Source organism: Festucalex cinctus, chromosome 12, assembly GCF_051991245.1.
Source record: "Festucalex cinctus isolate MCC-2025b chromosome 12, RoL_Fcin_1.0, whole genome shotgun sequence".
NCBI lineage: Eukaryota > Metazoa > Chordata > Actinopteri > Syngnathiformes > Syngnathidae > Festucalex > Festucalex cinctus.
The window spans coordinates 9323182-9345220 of record NC_135422.1 but is presented as its reverse complement, the minus strand read 5'-3'; the positions used below and the strand labels follow the sequence as shown (position 1 = coordinate 9345220).

The 22039-nt window shown below is 37.9% G+C and overlaps 1 protein-coding gene across 1 annotated transcript; it reads right to left on the bottom strand.

Moving 5' to 3' along the window:
- Positions 1–6593: 6593 nt before the first annotated feature.
- Positions 6594–21592, bottom strand: LOC144031493 (transcription factor E2F2-like). The gene is made up of 7 exons (XM_077538713.1): positions 19573–21592; positions 12008–12098; positions 11718–11937; positions 10486–10647; positions 10293–10407; positions 9090–9255; positions 6594–8484 (listed from the first exon to the last, which is right to left on the bottom strand). The coding sequence occupies exons 1-7, from the start codon at positions 19819–19821 to the stop codon at positions 8207–8209; spliced, it is 1281 nt and encodes a 426-aa protein (XP_077394839.1). The 5' UTR covers positions 19822–21592; the 3' UTR covers positions 6594–8206.
- Positions 21593–22039: the final 447 nt, after the last annotated feature.

The following is a 22039-nucleotide window of genomic DNA, read 5'->3' as shown; positions in this document are numbered from 1 at the left end:
ACTTATACAGTAGTTAAAAAAATATATAGTAATGATGAATGTGGCACCCCTCTATAATCAGTCCCTTGGAGGTGAAACGCCTCTTCCGTATTGGCGCCTCATTTTCTTCTTTTGTCTCACCTCGATGACCTCAAGGGATCACCTGATGCCATGAAAGAAAAACTTCCAAAAAGAGCAAAGTTGCAGCGATGTGTGGCGAACATAACACCTGCATGCATGCCAGTGTTCAAACAGGACGTTTGCCCCGGGGGGAGGCACTGATACTCAACATTGTGCAGACGGGTGGTTTTATTTGAGGGAGAGGTGTCAAATTTAGCAGCTCCACTTTTGGGATTTAACCATAAAACAAAACCAACAAAAATAAATAATCTTATTATTATTGCATTAATGATCACTGCAACTAGGCTGTGCAATTTAGAACAACAAAATAAAAGTACAGAAAACACATCCATATTTGTTGTTTGATGTTTGAAAAACCCACCCTCCGTTATTTGCTGAAAAACGTGCTAATTCACAATTTTTGTGCTCATGTCAAAGTAGTGACTGCATTACTCTGTCCTTATCTTGATGTCAATGAACAATGTTGAATTGATTTGAGGAGCTTCATTTAAACAAGACTAGTGCTTTACCGCCATCTTGTGGTATGGCGCTGAAGAACTACGTTGAAGTGAGTTGATGAGCTTTATTTGGACAAAAATTGTGCTTTACCGCCATCTTGTGGCATCAATGCCAAGAGACTACATTGAAGTGAGTGGAGGAGTTTCATTTAGACCAAAAGAAAAGTAGTGCTTTGCTGCTGTTTAATGGCATCAAGAGGAAATACAGTAATACAATTTTTCGTCAACTACGTAACTAACTAACTCAAATTATTAATTAATTACCTTTTGTCATGACTAGGGTCATGCAAGGGTTATGTTTGTTGAATCATGACCGTGAGGTCAAGTTTTGAACTGATGCAACAAGCATCTAGTTTCAACTGGTAAGACGCTATATGATGTCAGAAGCTATGTGATGTCAGGAATCTTTAATCTCTTTATCTGGTCAACAGCCAATCAGATAATACCATGTCAGTCCTGTTACACGCGTGTCTAGCCACAACCAATCAGATCGATTGGCGGTCTATATAAGTGTGTATAAGTATAAGTGTGCGTTTTGTCAGATTATTACCTCTGTTCCTCTGTGCACCTCCACAGCCCAAGTTAGCTTAGCGTCTCGTGATTCTCGATACATTCTCGTTGTTTCTCGTCTAGTCAAGTTTCTTCTACGCCTCTCGATGTTATGCGAATAAAGAGTTAAAATCTTATTTGTGTCTGCGTTTTTGGAATCCAACACCTTTTACACACACACATTACGATTACCTTTGTAACCCAAAAATGGCCTTTTGCAGGGCTTGGTTTTCACGTCAAGTTAAGTTTATTTATATAGCCCTTAATCACACAAGAGTCTCAAAAGGCTTCACATGTCCACAGTTGACAAATATTAACGACATCCCCTAGGTACAAAACTTTTCAAGTTTCTCAAAAAAAACAACAACACACATTTAAGTCACAGAACTCTTTCAACACATACTAGGCCCAAAAGGAGCGGAAAAACCGACACTGATGCTCTGTTCATATATGAATGAACAAACTCCTCCTTGTGCCGCTTGTCCTTCAGTTGGCAATAAAGGCCGCTGCATGTGCGCCATTGTATTTGTTTACACACCGCCTAATGTGTGAGCCAACACAAACATGCCTCATGTCGGCCATGTGCTTTATTATGATGTGTAAAACACTCACACGCTATCATTGGAGCTAAAAAAAAATATATACAAATCCATCCATCCAAAATATATATATAATCTTTTTTTTTTTTTTTGTTTCACACAAGTTCACAAAAAACGTGTACATGGAGTCCTCGAGTTAAGGCGCACTCGACGTTTCAACTTTACAACGGTTCCACCCCGTCCGCCATTTTGGCTCCTGGTCCACCATATAGTCAAACAGTGTTTTCCCTTCGTCTGCTATTTAGCCCTTAGCTAATGCTAGCGCTTGTGCACTTATGGGTGTATCTTTGGCTTTTTCGCCCTAATTTTTTTTTACATATTATGGCCTCAAAGAAGAAAGCTACGTCTTCTATCAATGTTGGTCCAGCCAAAAGACAAGCAATTACCACGGAACCGAAGCTTGACATCATAAAAAGATTGCAGAAAGGAGACATCAACGAACATTAGCAAAGACTTGGGCTTCAGTTGAACAGTCGTACAGCATCTTATTTATTTATTTATTTATTTATTTATTTATTTATTTATTTATTTATTTATTTATTTATTTATTTATGTATTTTAGATTTTTTTTAATGCAAATTATTTTGATGTAAATATTGACTTTAATGGGGAAATTAGACTTAAGTCGCAATTCGGGTTACATCGCAAGCGTACTAGGAACGGAACTCCAACGTAACTCGAGGACTCCCTGCATTCAGAAACAGAGAGAAAAAAAACAAACATGCTTAAAACCAACCAACCCTACCCCCAAAAAAAACCCCACATATCCGCACACAATTTAACATCTTAACATTCACACAAACGTCATTATTGTTGACATCATCATTATCATTTTTAACATCATCATTGTCATAGTCCTCAACCCAAAAGTGTTTTATGGGTGGCGTTCTTCTTCACCAAACTCACCCAAGCACACCTTCATGATCCTTGCAAGTGTCTTTCCCAAACTGTTCCTATGTAATCGAAAACATCTGTCTAAAATGCCTTCGTAAGATGAAAAATTCCAATTGGCTCAAGCCCAACCACTGATTGATTCATTCATCCATAAAGAGTCTCGTCTTCATATTTTGTCCGTATAATGTAGGTGCATTATGCGGACTGCGTACGTCATGCTGATGTCATGCAGTCTTGCAATGTCCCGACAATACCCTCCATCAGTTTCTTTGCGGCCCCTTGTAAAGAGGCCCTCCCTGCTTTTTTGTGCACCCTTTGTCGAACCCAACGAACCGGTCTGCTCTGGCCAAGCACCAGGATGCAGGCCAGATCACGAGCAAAAGAAAGACAGGATTTGAGAGAAAGGAGTGGAAGAAAAGGTGAAAGCGTCATGGGTGTCCATTTCCTAACGGTTAGACCTGCTAATTACACAATCACAATCTCATTTTCACTTGAAGCGGTGCCTGCCTAAAGGCGAGCCTTGTCAAGTTGTAGTCAGTGTGGTATCCTAGAGGCTCGCTGGCCCCCTCTAATGGTATACTAAAGAATCACTTAAAGGCACAGTGTAGCGTTGAAACTGCTAGCAAGATTTGAACACAGCCTCACTTCAGTAGCCTCTCTGACCAAAACTAACATGCTCACTAACATCTAAAATATTGATATTCATAATAGTATGAAGTGTAAAGTTGTCATGAATAGACATAGGGAACCAATATCTAACTTTAATAAAATAGCAGCGCTAGCAGCACTAAGCTAACATTAGCACTGGCCGACGTTCACCACATTGTTATGACTTATTCAGAATGGATTACTATAAATGGTAAAGGTCAGTTTGAAGCTGTACAATCAATTTATGAATAAAAAGAGGTAATAAACGTACCTGTTGAGGAGAAATGTTGCTAATTCCGCGTGGCTTCGGAATCCTCTTAGCTGCCAGAGGTCCCTTTGCACTGCTGTAGTTTGCTCGTCTTATGTCCAGTTCTTGGTAAAGGAGGATGGGCACATTTTTCAATTTTGCAGCAGTATATATACTCCGCCATATTTTCAACAAAGCTCCGAAAGCCCGAGGTAACAAACAGGCCAGTTTGTTTGCTCCACAAAATCAAATTAGAGGCTCAAGATTGGGCGAAGAGAAGGCTGATTTTTCTTTTCTCACAGATCATTTCACTTTTTCTTTTTCAAAATTGAAATCTTCCCCTTTAAAGATAGCAATAAAACTTTAAGAACTGTTTGTATTCAAACATTTATTTAGGTGCAATATGTGCGTTTACCTTTCATGTGCAATGCAATTTCATTGAATGCTTTTATCAGTTTTCTATTTTACGTTATCGCACTACTGTACAAGTGTAAAATGTTTGTGAACGACTGTTCTAAGGGCAGCAGAGATCTTCCGCAAAGATTAGCAAACTTCCCAGCAGCCTCAGAGGACGACCATGTAACCCCCCCTAATCTTCCTACTCTTCATTCCCTCTTGTTGACTCACTCCGTCAGGTCCTGCTATCAATTTACGAGCGGCGTCAAGGCAGGAGGAGATCCGGTTTACAGTAATGTGGCCCCTCTTCTGGTCCACATGCATGACTGAGAAATGAGAATGGGAGGAAATGGACATTGGAGCAGGTTTGAATCATTTTTTAGAACTCCACAACCAGAATTTGAAACCTGTCCAAAACAGTCTGTCAACTATGTTGGACCGTTTTCAGAATGCTTGTGATTCGCTGACTCAGCATACAACGGCTGGGTGGTGCATGGGGACAAAAAGTCAACCCAACAAACTGTCTCTAATTGTCTAACCTGTTTGTGAGTCACAAATGCAGCGAGATGTGATTACGGACAATATGAAGACTTAGACGTGTAGACGTTTTTTTACGTCATTGGTCGTCTGAAGGAGTGAGTGTTCAGTTGGCCAGTGTGCATATCAGTCACCAACAACAAGTACAGTGAACCCCTGATACAGTTGTGGAGCTATAGCATAATGTTTTCCACCATTTGTGACCCGCCACAGCAGGATGAGGCACAGTGACTCATATTTCAGAAATATGAATTTGGCAGAAATAAAAAGAGCTCTGCTTTCCAATGATTTTGCAACCATTGCACTACGTTACTCATTACATCACTATTGTGTCATTACCACAGATGTGAATAGGTAGATAGAACACACCCACATTGCGCTGTGTGCCTTTGGTGACACTAAGATAGGAGCTCCAGTTGCTAATTTCCATGCGTGTGGGCGGCAAGAAAATAAAAAGGCAAAGGATGCTAGTATGGTTGCGTACAATGTCGTACATTGACAGACAATCAAAGGTTTATAAATAATAATAATTTTTAGGGGCTTTTTCCCCACTTGGTAGAACACACACTTTGGCAACAATAACAAAAAATAATAATAAATAAAATAAAGTTATTTTCTATGTCCCTACATTGCCTTTGATGGGAAAATTGCCCCTACCAACATGGCCATCATGTCGGCATAGCGGTTAGCAAGCAAGGTTGCGATCCTATTTTATCTATCCTAATGTTAGCTCATAATGACATTATTTAATTATTAAAAAGAATGCGAAATTAGCAAAAGGAAATTGTCAGCTATATGGTATATGTTGAGGATTCTTTTTGGATATCTACAATGGCACTAATGAGTGATTCCTTTGCTATATTTTGAGGTAATTATTAATTTCTTCGTTGAGTATCTTACAAAATGTCATGATGTTAAAAAGCTACTACACAACCCAGTGGCATTGATAACTCCCCCCCTACTCATTTAAATTTGTTAGGGTTGTTAACACTCTGTGGTGCAACAAATTTAAAACTTTTATTTTCAGTTTACAGGCACTTTAACAAATGTATAGTAATTGTACTTCACGTTTAAGCCACTCTAATATCATGAATAGTCTGAAAATGTAATTCAGAGATTCTTTCAAGCCAACTGGAGAAAGCCTGGACCCATAATTGAAATAATAACCCCGTCATTATGTTGCAGCTCACTGATGACCTCCTGCCATGTGAGCACCACAAAGGCACGTTTCGGCATAGGCAATTTAAGACTGTAGAAAGTCTGCTGTGATGGACGCTGTATGTGTGTGATCCATTTTATGGCCTGCTGTTAACCAAACATGGCCAAGTTGTGCAGCGTAAGCTAATAGACATTTTAGCGCTAATAGGCACCTGATGTTGGTTCAGTTGTAAACAGACAGCAGAGTTCGCACAAATCAGATGCTGTTAAGAGTGTTACGAAAACACTGATATAAATGAAGGTTTTGTATAGTTTTCGGCTATTCAAATCACAATTTAACTGTACCCACTGACCCAAATGGCAATGTCTGTAACTTGCTAGCATAAAAACAGATTTACAGATTTTTTTTTTTTTTTAGAAAGTTTGTTTTATTATTGTTATTTTTTAACCATTGAGTATGGCTGGTATGGAAGCATGGAACATTTTGACTATGTCGTTCGAATGTAGGTATTGGTAAAGTTGTTCAAACGTATTGGTAAAGTTGTATGCTAAATGCTAAAAACAACATATTGCTAACATACAAACTGACCCACATTTAAATATTGATGTATAGTCTTAATCTTGTCTGCTTATATTTCCACTTACTAAATACATTCGTAAGTCCATCCTCAGTGACCCATGCAGTGACCTCTGACCTTCTGGGGTGTCCTCTTCCTTTTGTTGGTATGTTAAGTTGCTGAGAACCATGCGCGGTCATTGTCCCCCCAGCCGAGTGGGTTCATAGTTTAGCCTTGGTCGCAGTCACGCTTCGTGTTCACCTTTTCTCTCAATGTCACTCCTCATTAGATCAATAGTTTTAGGGTCTTTAGTGCAGAGCATCCCCCCGCCCTAAAATAGGAAGGACTGTACATAAACAAAAGATGTGACACCGTGTTTGGCAACATTAACTACAAGGAGTGATGGCTTCATTATTTATTTTCATGTTTTCAACAAACACACAATATTACAAAAATATTAAGTGCTGCATGTCATACAAAAAAAAAAAAAGTGTATGAAAACAAATCAGCAAAAATAGGTATAAATACAAAATCACCTATGTACAAATACCAGAAACAAAAATAATAATGCTGATTGAAATTACTACAAATTCTCTGAATCTACATAGTAAAAAATTCAAATAAAACAAAATCACTCTGGCACACATTGTATAAGACCTATTTCCCATGCTGGCAAAATATAAAAAATAAAAATATATCACACCCAAACACACAATTTCAAGTTTTGTTAGGACAGGACACTTAGCTTATTTCTAAAAGCCCAAACAATAGCATCATATCATATGAAATATTACGTTTACAGATAAGTGCAGGCAGATAAACACACATTTGAATGCAAAGGAGCATAAAACGGCTTCCTTAGAAATACAATAGCAATTGTGCATTAGTTACTCCACATGCATTGCAAGCTCATTTGGAACCAAAGCTTCCAAATAAACGAGTGACTGATCCTCTTTTATTATTGGCTTGGCATTAATTAGACTTGAGCACCTTCCAAATACGAGTTTGAAAATAATTCACATTGCGAACAAATGATTGGAGATGACCTGTTTTTTTGTTTTCTTTTTGGAGTGTTCAGTGCTGTACGATGGCTTTAGCTTTCCAGTGATTCAAACCTGTAAAGCTTTGCAAAGGGCAATTAAAGCAAAAACAATGCTGCCCCCTGCAGGCCAAAGACGGGCAAGACTTTTTGGGGCAAATCAAAGGGCGAGATATAATTCCTGAGTTAAACGCGCTATAATTATCCGCTCTCTGATTTGGTACCTATATGGAGTGATTGATTGAGATCCTTTGAGGACGTATTTTTGATAATATTAAACAACAGCAGTGGTGTTTTGACGCCAAAATTAAATAAAAATAAACACAATAAAGCCAACCAAATTAAAGTGTGAAATAATTTTTAAATTGTCCATTCACTAATTAAAAATGGAAATATGAGAAATACTCATTAAATGTCTTTTTTTCTGTTGAAAAAAAGACATTTTATTTTTTTTTAAATGCAAAAGTTATGTTTCAATAAGATCTTTAATTTCAAACAATTTAAATAGTTAGTAGTTAATAGTTATATAGTTAGTTTTTTTTTAACACGTTTTCATTTTCAGTCAAATTTTCTTCTTTTAATTGGCTTTATATTTAATTTTGGCATCACCTATAGTCCATATATGGTTAGCAAGTTAAAAATCACAAATTAAATTTCATAGGATTTACAAAAAAAATTTTTTTAAGTGTCAATAACCTACAAATCCTCATGTTACTTAATAGTAACATTTACTAGAAATTTAATATGACCACCACAGATGATTTTAAAAACTGAAATGGTTCCCTAGCCGAATCTTAGACGTGTACCTAATGTATTGATTTTTCCTTGAAATGTACATTTCTTTTTATAACCTTTTGCTCGATTGTTATCAGGACTAACCCACAAACGAATCAACTCATCTCCACAACATTTTTTGAAGGGGAGGGGCTTCATTATTTCCCCCTTTCCCAAATGTCACATCACCTTTACAAAAGATCGTTGAGGTCGTACGAGTTGAAGAAGTCGGACACGCCCTCGCCGTTCTCCAGGCTCCACAGGTAGTCGCTGTGGTCCAGATGCGGGGAGAAGCTGACGAAGGGGGAGCCGCCGCCTTCGCTGGGGTCGGCGGGGAAGGACGCGCCGGGTAGCTGGTCCTCGGTCATCTGCAGCAAGCTGGGGGGCAAACCCAGCAGACGCTCCACGTCCAGCAGAGAAGAGGAAGATGAGGAAGAGGAGTTCGGCGCAGCCGCTGTGGACATGCTCGCTGCGTTTGTTTTGGTGGAATAATGAAAAAAAAAAATGAAAAAAAATCTAAAATGTTGTATGGGGAATGTGGCAAGTGGATCAATATTTAGGAATCTGACGTTTAATCTGGATTAGTATCTTGATTTGTCATACGTATTTCAACTCAAATGGCACAGAAATATGTAACATAATACAGGAAAATATTGCCCAAAAAAAATGAGCAATACTACTGCAGATTTTAAAAAAGTAGTTGTGATCTTGTCCGCTTTGTGTTGAACCAAACACCTGTATAATGCTGACCCCTGGTGGCCAAGGGAGTCACATCAGAAGGCGCGACAATTGACTGAATCGCAATCAACATGACTGTTTACATTCTCCATGTTATTACTGTTTTTTTATGGACTAAAACACAGAGTGCTATTTTTCTTTTCGCTTCAGTTTTATGTGGCTGGAAACTACATTTCCATTTATTGTAATGGGGTACGATAATTAGCGATATAGAGTAAGTGTTTTGAGTTGCAAGCCTGGTCACTGAATGAGTTAAACGTGTAACTGAGCCTAACTTGAAACCCAAGATAAGTCTAACCCTGAACCAGGGAAAAAAAAAAAAAAGTCCCAACTTACCTTCAACAGGCTCTTCTTTGACGCTGCTGAGGCTCACTGGCGTTGCGGTGGGCTTTTCTGGTGTGACCGAGCTTTTAACCGAACTGGTGTCTTCTAAGCACTCGTCCGGACACAGGTACACTTCGATGGGACCATTCTTACTCTTCAGATAGATCTGTAATGAGCCCTGGCAATAAATAAATAAATAGATAAATAAATAGATTGATATTTTTTGGGAAAATATCTATAAACAATACGATATAAATATATAAATAATCAGTATCAAGGAAGTACACAGTGGGACATGGATTTTCATAATAAGCGGTTTGGAAAATGGGCGGACGTACGGACTTTTAGTGAAGTGCAAAAACGTATAAATACGTTCTATTTCAAATGTTTTCAGTGTCCCAAAGACGTATTTATGCGTTTTTGTTTTTTGTTTTTTTTTATGCTAGAGCATACAGAAGGCTTTGATGCAACCTCTCAACTGTAAAGAACGGTTATTACTTAAACGGCCAGCAGGTGGCAGCAGAGTATAAGAGCTCAACCAGGGCCATGTTGAAAAAAAGCTCAAATTGCTCAAAATTCTAAATAGATTTGTGACGAATGATGGAACTTATGTATATTCATATGCTAATTGCTGTAAATGGAAACATATAATATACTTTTTTTCCTGATGAAAGAAGATATTTTAATCTTTTTTTTTTGGGGTAGGTGGCATGTTTTTTATAGCAATACAATGCAATTTGTGAGCCTTGCAAAATCTGTCAAAACCCAGCAAAAGGGAATGATGGGTATTGCTTCTGTGAAAATGGCTGGGAGTGAATGAGTCAAAAAAAGTAAATAATAATCATAGTAATAATAATAATAATAAACAATTACAAAAAAAAAAAAAAAAAAAAAAGGTTAAACCCAAAAAAGTATTCAAAAATCTTGATGAATAGTCAATATGCAGTTTCCAGGGATGGAAATAATGGGTGTATGTATGGTAGAAAAAAATAAAAATAAAAATAAATATGGGGGGTGGGGGATTGGGGGAGACCCTCAAATATGCAAATCTGTGGGTACCGAAGTGATTATTTTATTTTTTAGCCCAAAATTTAATTTACCCATATTCTCAACACAACAGACATGAAAACAAGACTGAAGAACGTTCACATCGATATTCTCCCCTTCTTTTGAATATATTCATCACTAAAATGACAACAAAAGACGCGTCCTCACCGCCGCCGTGTCGGGCACCTGCAACTTGGTCTCGGTGGGGGCTTTGACGGCGATCACCGTCTCCTCTCGGAAGCTGCCGATGGAGCGGATGTCTTGATACGTCACGTAGCCCAGCGTGCAGATGTCGAGTTAAAGTGGGCAAACGGTAACCAAAAGAAGATACTCAAAAGTTTTGTCATGACGTGAAGGATATTTTTGGTTGTCTTTGTGCTCGGTGAGCTGTTTGAGTTTCGCGCTGCTGGAGCGGATGAGCTCGTCCAGCGATCGCTCGGCTCGCTCCAGGTCTCCGAGCTCTTTCTGCACCACTCGGGCCTTGTCTCCTCCGCCGGGGCCGCCTTCGAACACATTTCCCACCCTGAGAGAACAACAAAAATTGGAGTTGTTTCCACGACAAAAAATACTGTGGAAGTTGCAAAAAAAAACATGCCTCATTGAAAGCATCAGTCACAACAGCACACGCTAACTCGCCCCTTATCAATTTCAAAATGCAATTTCAGTAGAAATTGCATGTGAATGCTAAAGAGCTGACCTGACACGGTGAAATAATTGAATTGTTCAAATATAGAATATGAGGCCCGTTTATGTCACATATAATATCTCTTGACTTTTTTGGGGGAGTGAAAATATGAGCATTTTGGAGATATGAAAATAGTTCCATGCGATGAACAGTTTCAAGTTGGAATGCTTTGAATCAGTCAAGACATTATTATTGTGAAAATGCGGAAATTTTGGGAATGAGATAAATAAAATGGCTACATAGTCATATGTACTGAATCGGTTTGAAGTTGGAGGGGCATGTGCGAATGGAGGAGGTCAACATATGTGAAATGTCTGCATTAACTTTAATTTTGATGTGGAAAATGCATGATAATTATTTTACTATTTGACTTCAGTTTCCAAGGTCTGAATGAACTGAAAAGTTTCAAATATAAATCTGAAATATGAGAGGAATGTTTTTGTTGAATGTCTTATTCACTTGAACGTTTATTTTTTTTCTCGTCTTTTTGGGTAAATGTGAAATTATGGGAAAACTGGGAATTTTTTTTAATTTGAAAATTACAACTTGAATACTGGTTCATGACGCATTTTAGAAAATTGTCCCCAATTTAATTTTGAAGGGCTCCGAATGCTGGCTAGACACACTCCTAAGCAGTAGGGGGCGACGAAGAACTGCTACAGTACGTTTCATTTTTTTTTTGGTGGAAAATGTGGAATTATGGGTAAACTGGGACTTTTTAAAAGGTGAAAACTAAAAAAAAAAAAATTGTCCTTGTTCAAGATAAAGATAAAATAAATCTGACATTGTTTATAGCAATAAATATTATTTTACTGCTCGTGGTTGTTAAAACTACATGGGACGAGGACTTTGATAAAAAATAATTGCCACTACAATATTGAGGGGAAAAAAAGAAATCCTTAACTTACAGCCACTGGATGTTGTTCTTTGACTTTTTCCGGATGAGCTGGACTCCCTCCAGGACATTGGTGATGTCATAGATCCTCCTCTTTTGGACCTCCAGGACCTCCGTGGCCCAGTTCAGGTCCAGGACGCCATCGGGGGACTCAGCAATGAGGCCCACGAACTTCTTGGTCAGCAGGCCCAGCGAGGTGTCGTACCTCGTTCGCTCGCCTGGCGACTTTGGAGCTAAAAAGCAAATAATCTGTAGCACCTTACAAGGAAAATTGAAATTGTTCATTTGAAGTTGTGTTCTTACTTCTTGGACTTGCCGCAATGCCGCCTTTGCCTTTTGGGGTGCGGAACTCGGGGAGGAAAACTGGGTCTTCAAGATCCAACTTCCTTTTAGCCTGAAGAAAGACGAGGTGATTTTAGCATACACATAAGAATATACAAAACAAAAGTCTACAGTGTACAACGTGGTAAGGGCCTTCCTGTATTTTAACCCCCACTGACTTTGAATAAGCACAAGTTCAGCGCTAAATCATAAGCGTGTCACCATGCAGGGCAAGTGAGGCCCGTCATAAATGTGCCAACAGCCCTCAAGTGCAGAAACAAAGCATCCACTCACACTTTACCAAGCAATTCAAGAGGGGCTGCTTGGACAGGGAGGCGGAAGAGACCGCGGGGAGTTTAATCAGCTCAACCCGCCGCCTGCACAACGCCACAAGTCCTCAGTAGAGTCGACCCTCCCCCGAAGAGCCCTCCCATACAGATTTCTTCTTACAGTTTAACACATTGCAGCAACACAGCACCATAAAGGGGATTACATCAAATATCAACTTGAACAAAAACAACAACGTGTATGAAGTCATAATGCTACAAGAAAGGTTTGTCAAATGAAATGTTTCTCCCTTTAGAATGAAGTCTCAATGTTACACACAAAAATATATATATATAAAATTCATAATGAAGTTTTTGTTCCAGAAAAGTGGCCCAACTGCATGAAACATTCTTCTCATTATCAGCGGGGGGAGAATTTTTTTCTTCTTCCCTAAAATCAAATCACACTCTTCCTATAAAAATAAAGTCTTAAGTTACAAGAAAAAAATTGTAAAATTGAGAAAAAGTCTTACTTATAACAATATTTTTCATGACAAGAGAAATCAGTAAGTATAAGAAAAAAAGAAAAAAATAAGTTTTCCTGGGGACTGTCATCGGGTTATGGGAAAAAAGGGTTATGACTGAAAGAAAAGTTTGTTTTTTTGTGGGACAAAAATTGCAACATTAAATAAAAATGAAACAAAATAATGTTAGAATAAAAGGGTAATGTTATAACATTTGTAAGGTATAGAGATTTTTTTTGCAACGTTACAAGAATAAATTCTCAATTTTATGATGAAAAAAAAGCTTAAAAAAAAAATGAAAAAAAAGTTACCATGTGCTGTTTTTTAGGGGAATCTATCCTCAGTTTTAGGAAAACTCACCTCACGCTTTTTTGTGCTCTGGACAAAGCCTTGTCTAATATAAAAATATTGCTATGGCGCCATCTTATGGCAACTTGGTGCCTGGGGATTATATTGAAGTGAAGGGAGAAGCTTCATTTAGTGAGGCCATAGCCTTGTCTAATAAAAATAATTAAATTAAATTAAGTACAAATATGTCTTTTTTTCTTAAATGTTAGCAATGCATGCATTAAACGTCACACATGTCCATTGATACTTTCTGTGAGATTCTTGTTGGATGGTGTGGCGTGACATTTGTCTAAAATGTGTGCCTTGGCTCAATAAATGGTTGGGAAGCAGCACTGTAGCAATCAAACCTGCAAGACAGGTCGACCCATTGGTATTGCACGAAGACGCTAACCTTGAAAGTGTGTTTGGAACATTCTTTGATAGAAGGCCAAAATGACGCTCTGGGGCAACAAACGGTTCCGCCCAACAGTAAACTTGGGCTTTTTTTTGGAACACGTCCCACAGACTACTGGAGGCGACGACGCCACACGCTGCCTGCCAACGTTTAGCATCTCACCTTGTGCTGTTCTAGCTTCTGTGTACAAACTTGGCAACTCTACGCTCCTCCGCTATGCCCAAGAAGATACTTGTTGCTAATTATCCGAGACAGCTGGCAATCTCCGGGACGCGAAATGTGGCGAATCGTATTGGACGTGAAAGCCGCCATTGTGCTAGCGTGCTAAAGCGCGACATGTCCACCTGTTAGCCAGCGACATCTGGAGCTATACAGAATGTGAAGTGAGCATGTGCACTAATGCAGTAAAAAATAAGACACATAAAGGACAAGAAACTTTAAAACAAAATGCTGGCTGTTAATATATAGTTTCACAATGAGCTAATCAAAGACATTTATTATGAGAGCTTTAAGTAAAAAAAAAGAAAAAAAAAGAAAAAAAAAAGTTTTACTAAGATGCAAGTAGTGCTTTCTCAGCATTTTTGTGGCATCTGTAGAAACTGCATCTTGCCAGGACAATATGCCCAAAAAATAAATAAAAATAAAATAAAATAAAAATTCTGCTTTAGCACCATTTCAAAATTACAATAGCAAATTAGGGCCACGTATAAAATATATATATATATATATATATATATATATATATATATATATATATATTTTTTTTTTTTATTTTAGAGGAAGGTAATATTCTGAGAAAAAAAACCCCCCTCAAATTTACAAGAAAAAAAAACCTTTAAATTTTAAAGTGACAAATTTGCAAGAAAAAAATCTCACAGAATCACGAGAAATAAACTCGCAATTTCTCGCAAGTATCTGAGTTTTTTTTTCACATATTTGCCACTTTATAATGTCCAAAATATTTGAGAATTTTCTTCTCGTAAATTTGTGAGTTTTTTTCTCGTAATTTCTCGCAAGTAGCCTGTCTCAGTTTTTTTTTTCTTGCAAATCTACTAGTTTATTTCTCGTAAATTTGTTTTGAGTTTTTTTCTGACAAATTTGTCACTATAATGTCACAAATATTTGAGCATTTTCTTCTTGTAAATTTCTGAGTTTTTTCTCGCAAATCTGCTAGTTTATTTCTCGTAAATTTGTGAGTTTTTCTCACAAATTTGCCACTTTATAATGTCATAAATATTTGAGTACTTTTTCATAAATTTGTGAGTTTATTTTATTTGTGAGTATTTTCTTCTTGTAAATTTGTGAGTTTTTTTTCCCCGCAAATCTGTTAGTTTATTTCTAGTAAATTTGTGAGGTTTTTTTTCTCACAAATGTATTCACTTTATAATGCATTTTCTTCTTGTAAATTTGTGAGTTTTTTTTCCTTGCAAATCTGCTAGTTTATTTCTCGTAAATTTGAGGGTTTTTTTCCTACAAATTTGCCACTACAATGTCACAAATATTTGAACATTTCTTGTAAATTTGTGAGTTTTTCTTTCTTGCAAGTATGAGTTTTTTTTCTCCAAAATATGTTAGTTTATTTCAAGTAAATTTGTGAGTTTTTCTCACAAATTTCTTCACTTTATAATGCATTTTCTTCTCGTAAATTTGTGCTTTTTTTCCCCCTACAAATTTGCCACTATAATGTCACAAGTATTTGAACATTTCTTGTAAGTTTGTGAATTTTTCTCACAAATTTGCCACTTTATAATGTCACAAATATTTGAGTACTTTTTCATAAATTTGTGAGATTTTTTTTCCTTGGAATTTTACCCCCCCCTCTACAATTAAAAAATAAATAAATAAATTGATAAAAATACATTAAATAATAATAATGATGATAATAATAATAATAATAATAATAATAATAATAATAATAATAATAATAATAATAATAAAAAGGTTCAGGTCTCTTGTGAGACAGGCGAGACTGAGAAAATGTTACTTAAAACATTAAATGTCAAGTTCAACACATCCAAGCATATAGTTAATAAGTTTGGGTGCTTTTGACTTGCGTTATTTTAGCCAGTAGCTGTTTGGCCTCAGGGTGGAGGTCGACCGTGTGTGCAAGGGATTTTTTCCCAGTGCATTCCAGCACGTGGATTCCTTACAGTCCGTAGTACTTTTATATAATACATGAAAGCTTGGTTTACACACGGGGATCTACACGTTTAAAAAGTGACAATTTAAGACATCTCCTTTATTAAATATGACACACGGACGGGGGGAGTTTAGCTCATATGTACTGTGTGACGAGTCAGAAGTCGATTGAGAAAAAAGAGCAAACTCTTCTCGTCGTCTTTATCTGCAAGTATCACAGCGCTCACGTCTTGCCGCCTGCCGGCGCCGTTACGCCCGAGCAGTCACGTGACACCCTGAGGTCATCCGTCCGCCTGATTGCCGCAGAATCTCTGGTGTCACGTGATAAAAAAACATTGCCAGCACCGGCAGCAAACCTTTCCTGTCAGGCTTGTATACGACTCCAGATTCCATCCGAGCCAAAGGCAAGTTACAGTAAGCTCGCAAAAGAACGACTCTTTAGTACACAAACCCCCACCTGACTACCACACCCTTGTAGTCATAGTATAAGGACAATAATGGTTGCGTTGCCAACGACAAGAAAAGAGTCTGGCGGATCTGCCATTTTGTGCTTGTTTTTAGCTTTCGCCGGGGCTTAACTACATGTTCAACTCGCCTCATAAACCTTTTTGATTGAGTGGCTTTTGTGTGTCTGTTCCATTCAATTTCAAGTGTCAAATGTGAAAGTGAAAAAGAACATGGCGGACTTCGCACGGAGGAGGTTTTTAATACATCGGCGCCACTATCAACAGGGCACTAAAGAGATTGCCTTTTACTACAACGAGGGTGATTAAAGTGGAACTTTAGTCACACTTTGACACACTAAACTCGACTACGTCCTTTTACTTTCTCTATGAATGAAGCGCCATTTTGCTTTCAAACTCGCCGTTAAGTTAAATACGGTGACTTGGAAGATTCCGCGCGCTGTGGTCAAGTCGCCGTGTCACATGAGGGCGACAAGCCAAAGAGGAATTGAACAATGGACTATGTTGCAACAATCACAGCAGTGGGGGAAAAAAAGAAGCTATGCTTGTGTGTCTCCCGTCACATAATAAAAGACATTTTTCAACCGAATATTCTCTCTTACAATATTACGGATTTGCACAAGATTACACCTTTAAACACGATGTGCATAACCCCCCCAATAAATAAATAAATAAATAAATAAAGTGCCAGCAGGTACTATTTAGCCCCAAGTACAAAATGAGTCTGTCCTAAATATAGTTCACCACTGTGAGTTACTAATAAGAATTAAAACAGAATAATTTAAATAAATCTTTGTTTGTTTGTTTATGTATTCATTTGTACCAAATACGTCTATATTTTGTTTAAGAATTAAATAAGATTGTGATCAATGGGAAAAAATGCTGTCTTTATTTACCCAAATATAAAACGACAAAACAAACAACAAAAACAAACAAGGTTATTCTAGAACAGTAATTTTAATACTGTGATATTTTTGCTCACATTAATACTGTCTGACCATTAGATTGTAGAATAGAGTATTAGATTTGATTCTAAATTCAGCACATGCCTAAATGCAACTAACGACTATTTCAATCATCGATAAATCGACATATTTAATGATTTATTTTCAAACTGACAGTGCAGAAACTGTATTAACACTTATTTTACTTATTACTAACACTTTATTAATGATACTGTTACTGGTTTGGTTCATAAAATGGGCAATAATATTGATCATTGTTTCCCAAAGTAAACGGTGTTTATAGAGGTCTGTCCACTTTCGTAGCGGATTATAAATATCTGAGATAACATACTGTCGAGGAGCTGAAATTCTGAGTATTCGGACAATTTTAGGTCAGTAAAAGATTAATTGTCATCAAAAATAATTGCAGATTACTTTACAATATATTTGATTGATTAGTTGTCAATTAATCATTGCATATCAATTCTAAAGGCAATTGCAAAATCTTTTTGGCTGGATGTCATTTATTGACAGAAGGGGTTCACTGTAGTAGGAGTGCGCAATATGGGCTCAATATTACCATATATAGCTTCAAAAGGAAAAAAAACTGTGTGGAATGATTTATGGCTTTTTTTTGTTGTTAACATATTCTGCCAATTTTAACAATATTGTGACAAGAATAACCACCATCAGCATTTTGTTCACAATAATCCCGATGACATACTAATCGTTTTTTTCCCTCTTTCAGATCTAATTAACAATTTTATACATAACATGCCATGGACACATACTTTCGCATTCCACATACCATATACAGTACACACACATGTGGGAGGGAGGTAAAGACTGCTATCAGTGCAAAAACACTCCAAGTCTATTGCGGCCTTATCAGCAACCCGCTGCCCGCTTCTGATGGCAGTACAATCAAGTCAGTCAGCTAGTTCAGGGGTGCACAACTTGCAGTCCCCTGGACCACAGATAACTTATGTGGTGTTCCATGCCAGAAACAGAGTCATATTCCATAAAAATAAACATAATCTGCTGGTTGCATCATGCATAGAACACCTGAAAGCATCATCTGTAAGGGCAGGTGGCCCCCTCGCTGTACTTAGACGACGCTAATCCTCTTGCGGCGCCTAATAGCGATGACAAGCCCGAGTGTGAGGGGTGGGTCACCACGAGATTTGGACGCAACCATCGTGTCACCCCCTTAAATCTTTACAGCTTTGGCCCAATTTGGCAAACAACAGCTGGTACGGGGAGTAAAACAGTTCACATCGGACTTTATTTCGCACTTGAGTTGTGTCTGTCACACCAGTTGTCTATTATGACCTTTTGACCCTGCGCCTTCCCTCCTGTGGTGAACAGGTTACAAAGGCAGGCAAGTGGGGCAGCTGCCATTCGAGTGTCATCACTAAAAAAGGACAAAAAGTGAAACGATGGCGACGGGTGCATGGACGATGTCAGATATATTTTCTGACCGATATGATAGCAAGTCTGGTTTCGCTGACAGTAAATTACTACAGATTATTTTTTATTAAAGTCAACAAAACAACAAAACTAAAATAATTACCAAAGTAAAATAAAGACGAGAATGCTTTTAAAAGAAATGATAACTAAATGAAACTACATTTTACATTCAGAATTAATCGGTGGGTCGCCACGGCAACTCGCAGGACGGCCACCTCCATCGCCGCCCGGTGACTCCCTCATCTATATTACCAATCAGAATTTGCAGTCTCAATAACATATCTACACAAACACACAGCTGAAATGGCGCTTACGGTTATTGGAGAATTTTTACGAGCACCGATAAAGTACACCAATACAGCGGCACATTCTTACAAATGACTATTATTAGCTTTTTAAAAAAGTCCAACTATCAACATTCTTACTTGGGAAGTGATTCCATTATCATACAGCTGGTATCATATAATCGATATTTCAGTCGGGATGTGTTAGACTAGTTTGACCAAACACTAATAATAACTTTTGTCTAAAAGTCAACCACCAAATTGTTTGGCAAACAAAATTACAATGTCAAAACTTTGTCCTGCATTAGGAAAGTTAGTATTGCACAATATGGATATTTTAGTACCATTTCAGCGAATAACAAAATATCATTTTTATATGAATGATATTGAATCAAAATCATTTATCAGTTACAACTATCAGATAGCTACAGTTAGTTAGTATGTATCTGGAATTGTGGTATCAACGTGTCTTATAGTTCCATATGGAGCCAACAAACCCCAAACATTATTGTCCTGATTCACCCAATATGAACAACACCATTTCCAAATTTACTGTAATTATTTTCTGTTATGTATTGTCTCGAATACGTTTGACTGACTCTATTGTGTCTTCCCACGTCAACAAGCGATTAAAACATGCATACCAGTGGCACATTATTCCACCCACACTCGCACACAAAAACACACAACCGGGTTTGTTGTTGGATTCCTTACCGGCAGGCGTCCGGTGGTCGACCTGATGGGCTTCTGGTCGGGTCCGTGGGGGGTCGAGTAGAGGCTGTGTGCCCTTTGTTCCACCGCGGCGGTGTTGGGGCAGATCTGGCTGAAGTAACCCACCGGTACCGTGCTCAGGGGCGGACTGGACAAGCCGGTGCCGAAGAACTCGCCGGCCACGAGCTTCATCTTGTGTTGGCTGCACGGAAGCCCCGACGCCGGGGAGACGCCTTTGGGCAGGCGCATCATTGTACCGCAAAGGGGACCCGTTTAAAAAAACAAAAACAAAAACAAAACAACCAACAACCAAACAAACACAAAAGAAATACAATACTACTACTACTACTAATAATGATAATAATAAATAATTATTATTAAAGCATTTAGATTTAGACCTCAGTCGAGGTCCAAAAGTCTAATGGCACCCAAAGTATACATTGAAGAAACAACAACGCGCTGGTTCCGAGTGGTGACGTCAGTAAAAGGGCGAACACCGCCTGTTAAAAAAAAAAACTGTACACAAATACTCCTCACAATCCACAAAACATGTCTTAAAACGTACAAGAAGTTCACCAAAGTGTGTTTAAAAATGTCCACAGGCTCGCACAAAAGACCACCGAGGGTTCGGCGGAGTGCTTCCGGCTTTTTTTTTTTCTTTTCTTTTCTTTTTTTTTTCACCCTTCTGTGCGTGAGATTGTGACCCAGTCCGCCCCGAAGTCACCAGGCTCCCTTCTCCATTCAGTCCGACGTTTTAGCGCCAAAGTTCGTCGCGCGAAATTTAGATCTCCCGCGGTTGGAGCTCGTCGCCGATTGGCCGGCGGCACGCTCGGCACGCCACATTTGCATAAAACAGTTGGGTCGGCGAGAAGGAGGGGGCGAGGGGGGCTGGTTCCTCTTAAAGAGGCAGCAGCCTCTTTTTGTTCGCTTTGGGGACACATTGTTCTTATGCTGAAAACTGAATGAAAAGTGATAGTTTGAACAGTTTTATGAAAAAAATAGTGACATAGCTTAAAAATAGTTTTAGAAAAGCAATATTTCAAGGCTAGCAAGGAAGTTATCAATACAATAATATTCTCCCATAAACTATTAAAGATCATTTTCCGTTACAGCACAGTGTTTGCAGAAGGGAAATTAAGCAACAGAAGTATGAAATATTACACAAGTGCGAGTCCCTTACAAATATGATGCAATTGTATTCTTTTTATTTAAATACACATCCTTAGTCCTGAAAACAACCACTCCAGCAGTTTAAATATGATCAAAGGCACAAATGTAGAAGCTAGTGCCTCAGATGCTCCATGCCTCTTTAGGAACAAATGTTTTTTAATAGTACTGATGGTGGTGATGACATTAAAAGAAACATAACATATAATACAAGCATGGTACGTACATAAGTTTATAGTATCAAAGTCATATTATTAAACAAAGTATCAAATGTAAGTATTATAAATAAAACAATTTGTATCAGTATATAAAAGTAAATGAAAGACTTTAAGAATAAACTAATAATAATAATGATAATTTAAAATTAAATCAATATAAAATGTCATAAATACATAAATAAATATTAAATAAAAATAGTATGCAATAATATAATACAAATAATTTTATGCAGAATATATGCGAATGAAGTGCAGTGTTAATCACGAACCAACCAAACATTGCAATGGCATTAGTCTATCCAACATATTCTATTTACCATGACTACTGTTGTGTCATTCTAATAAGTCATACAAGTTCTTATGAAATGTTCTCCATTGTAGTCGTGTAGTTGCCAAAATGCAACTCACAATAGCAAAAATGACCGAACAAACACAAAGACAGCGTGTTGTAAAATGTAGGAAAGGCTACATATCGCCTCACGGACTCCATTAGACTTAAAACGAGTATGTATGGCTTGAGAAAAAGGGTCAGCGTGCACACACAAAGGCTATTGTGGCCATTGGCAGGAGTGTGTGTGTGATAATTGGATTCATGCAGTAGCAGCGCTCGTGCTTGCTTATTGGCTCAGAGGAGATATTGAAAGAAAACAGCCCCTCCCCCAACACACGTGCACGCATGCACGCACGCGCACACACCATATGACATGACCCCCCCCCAGTCACCACCGTCATCAATCGGCAACTCCCCTCGTCCCCTCTCGAGCGCTTATTGTCACGGTGAGAAGCGTGACATCATCATTGCTCTAAGAATGGCTTTAATTATTATTCTTTCAAAAATGAATCACTTCAACAGCAATCCACAAAATGCACCAATTTTTACACGTTGATGTGAATGTACGATTCCTGATTTCCCCCCCAATTTCAATGCTTTTTTTTTTTGCCTATGATAGTTTTTTGTTTTTTTTTGCTTCTAATATCGTTTAATAATGATTTTTTTTCTGATTTTTGCTTATGATAGTGCCTCTTAAACTTTTTAAACAAAGTACCATCCCAAAATGTTCTTCTATACAGTACTACATTAGATC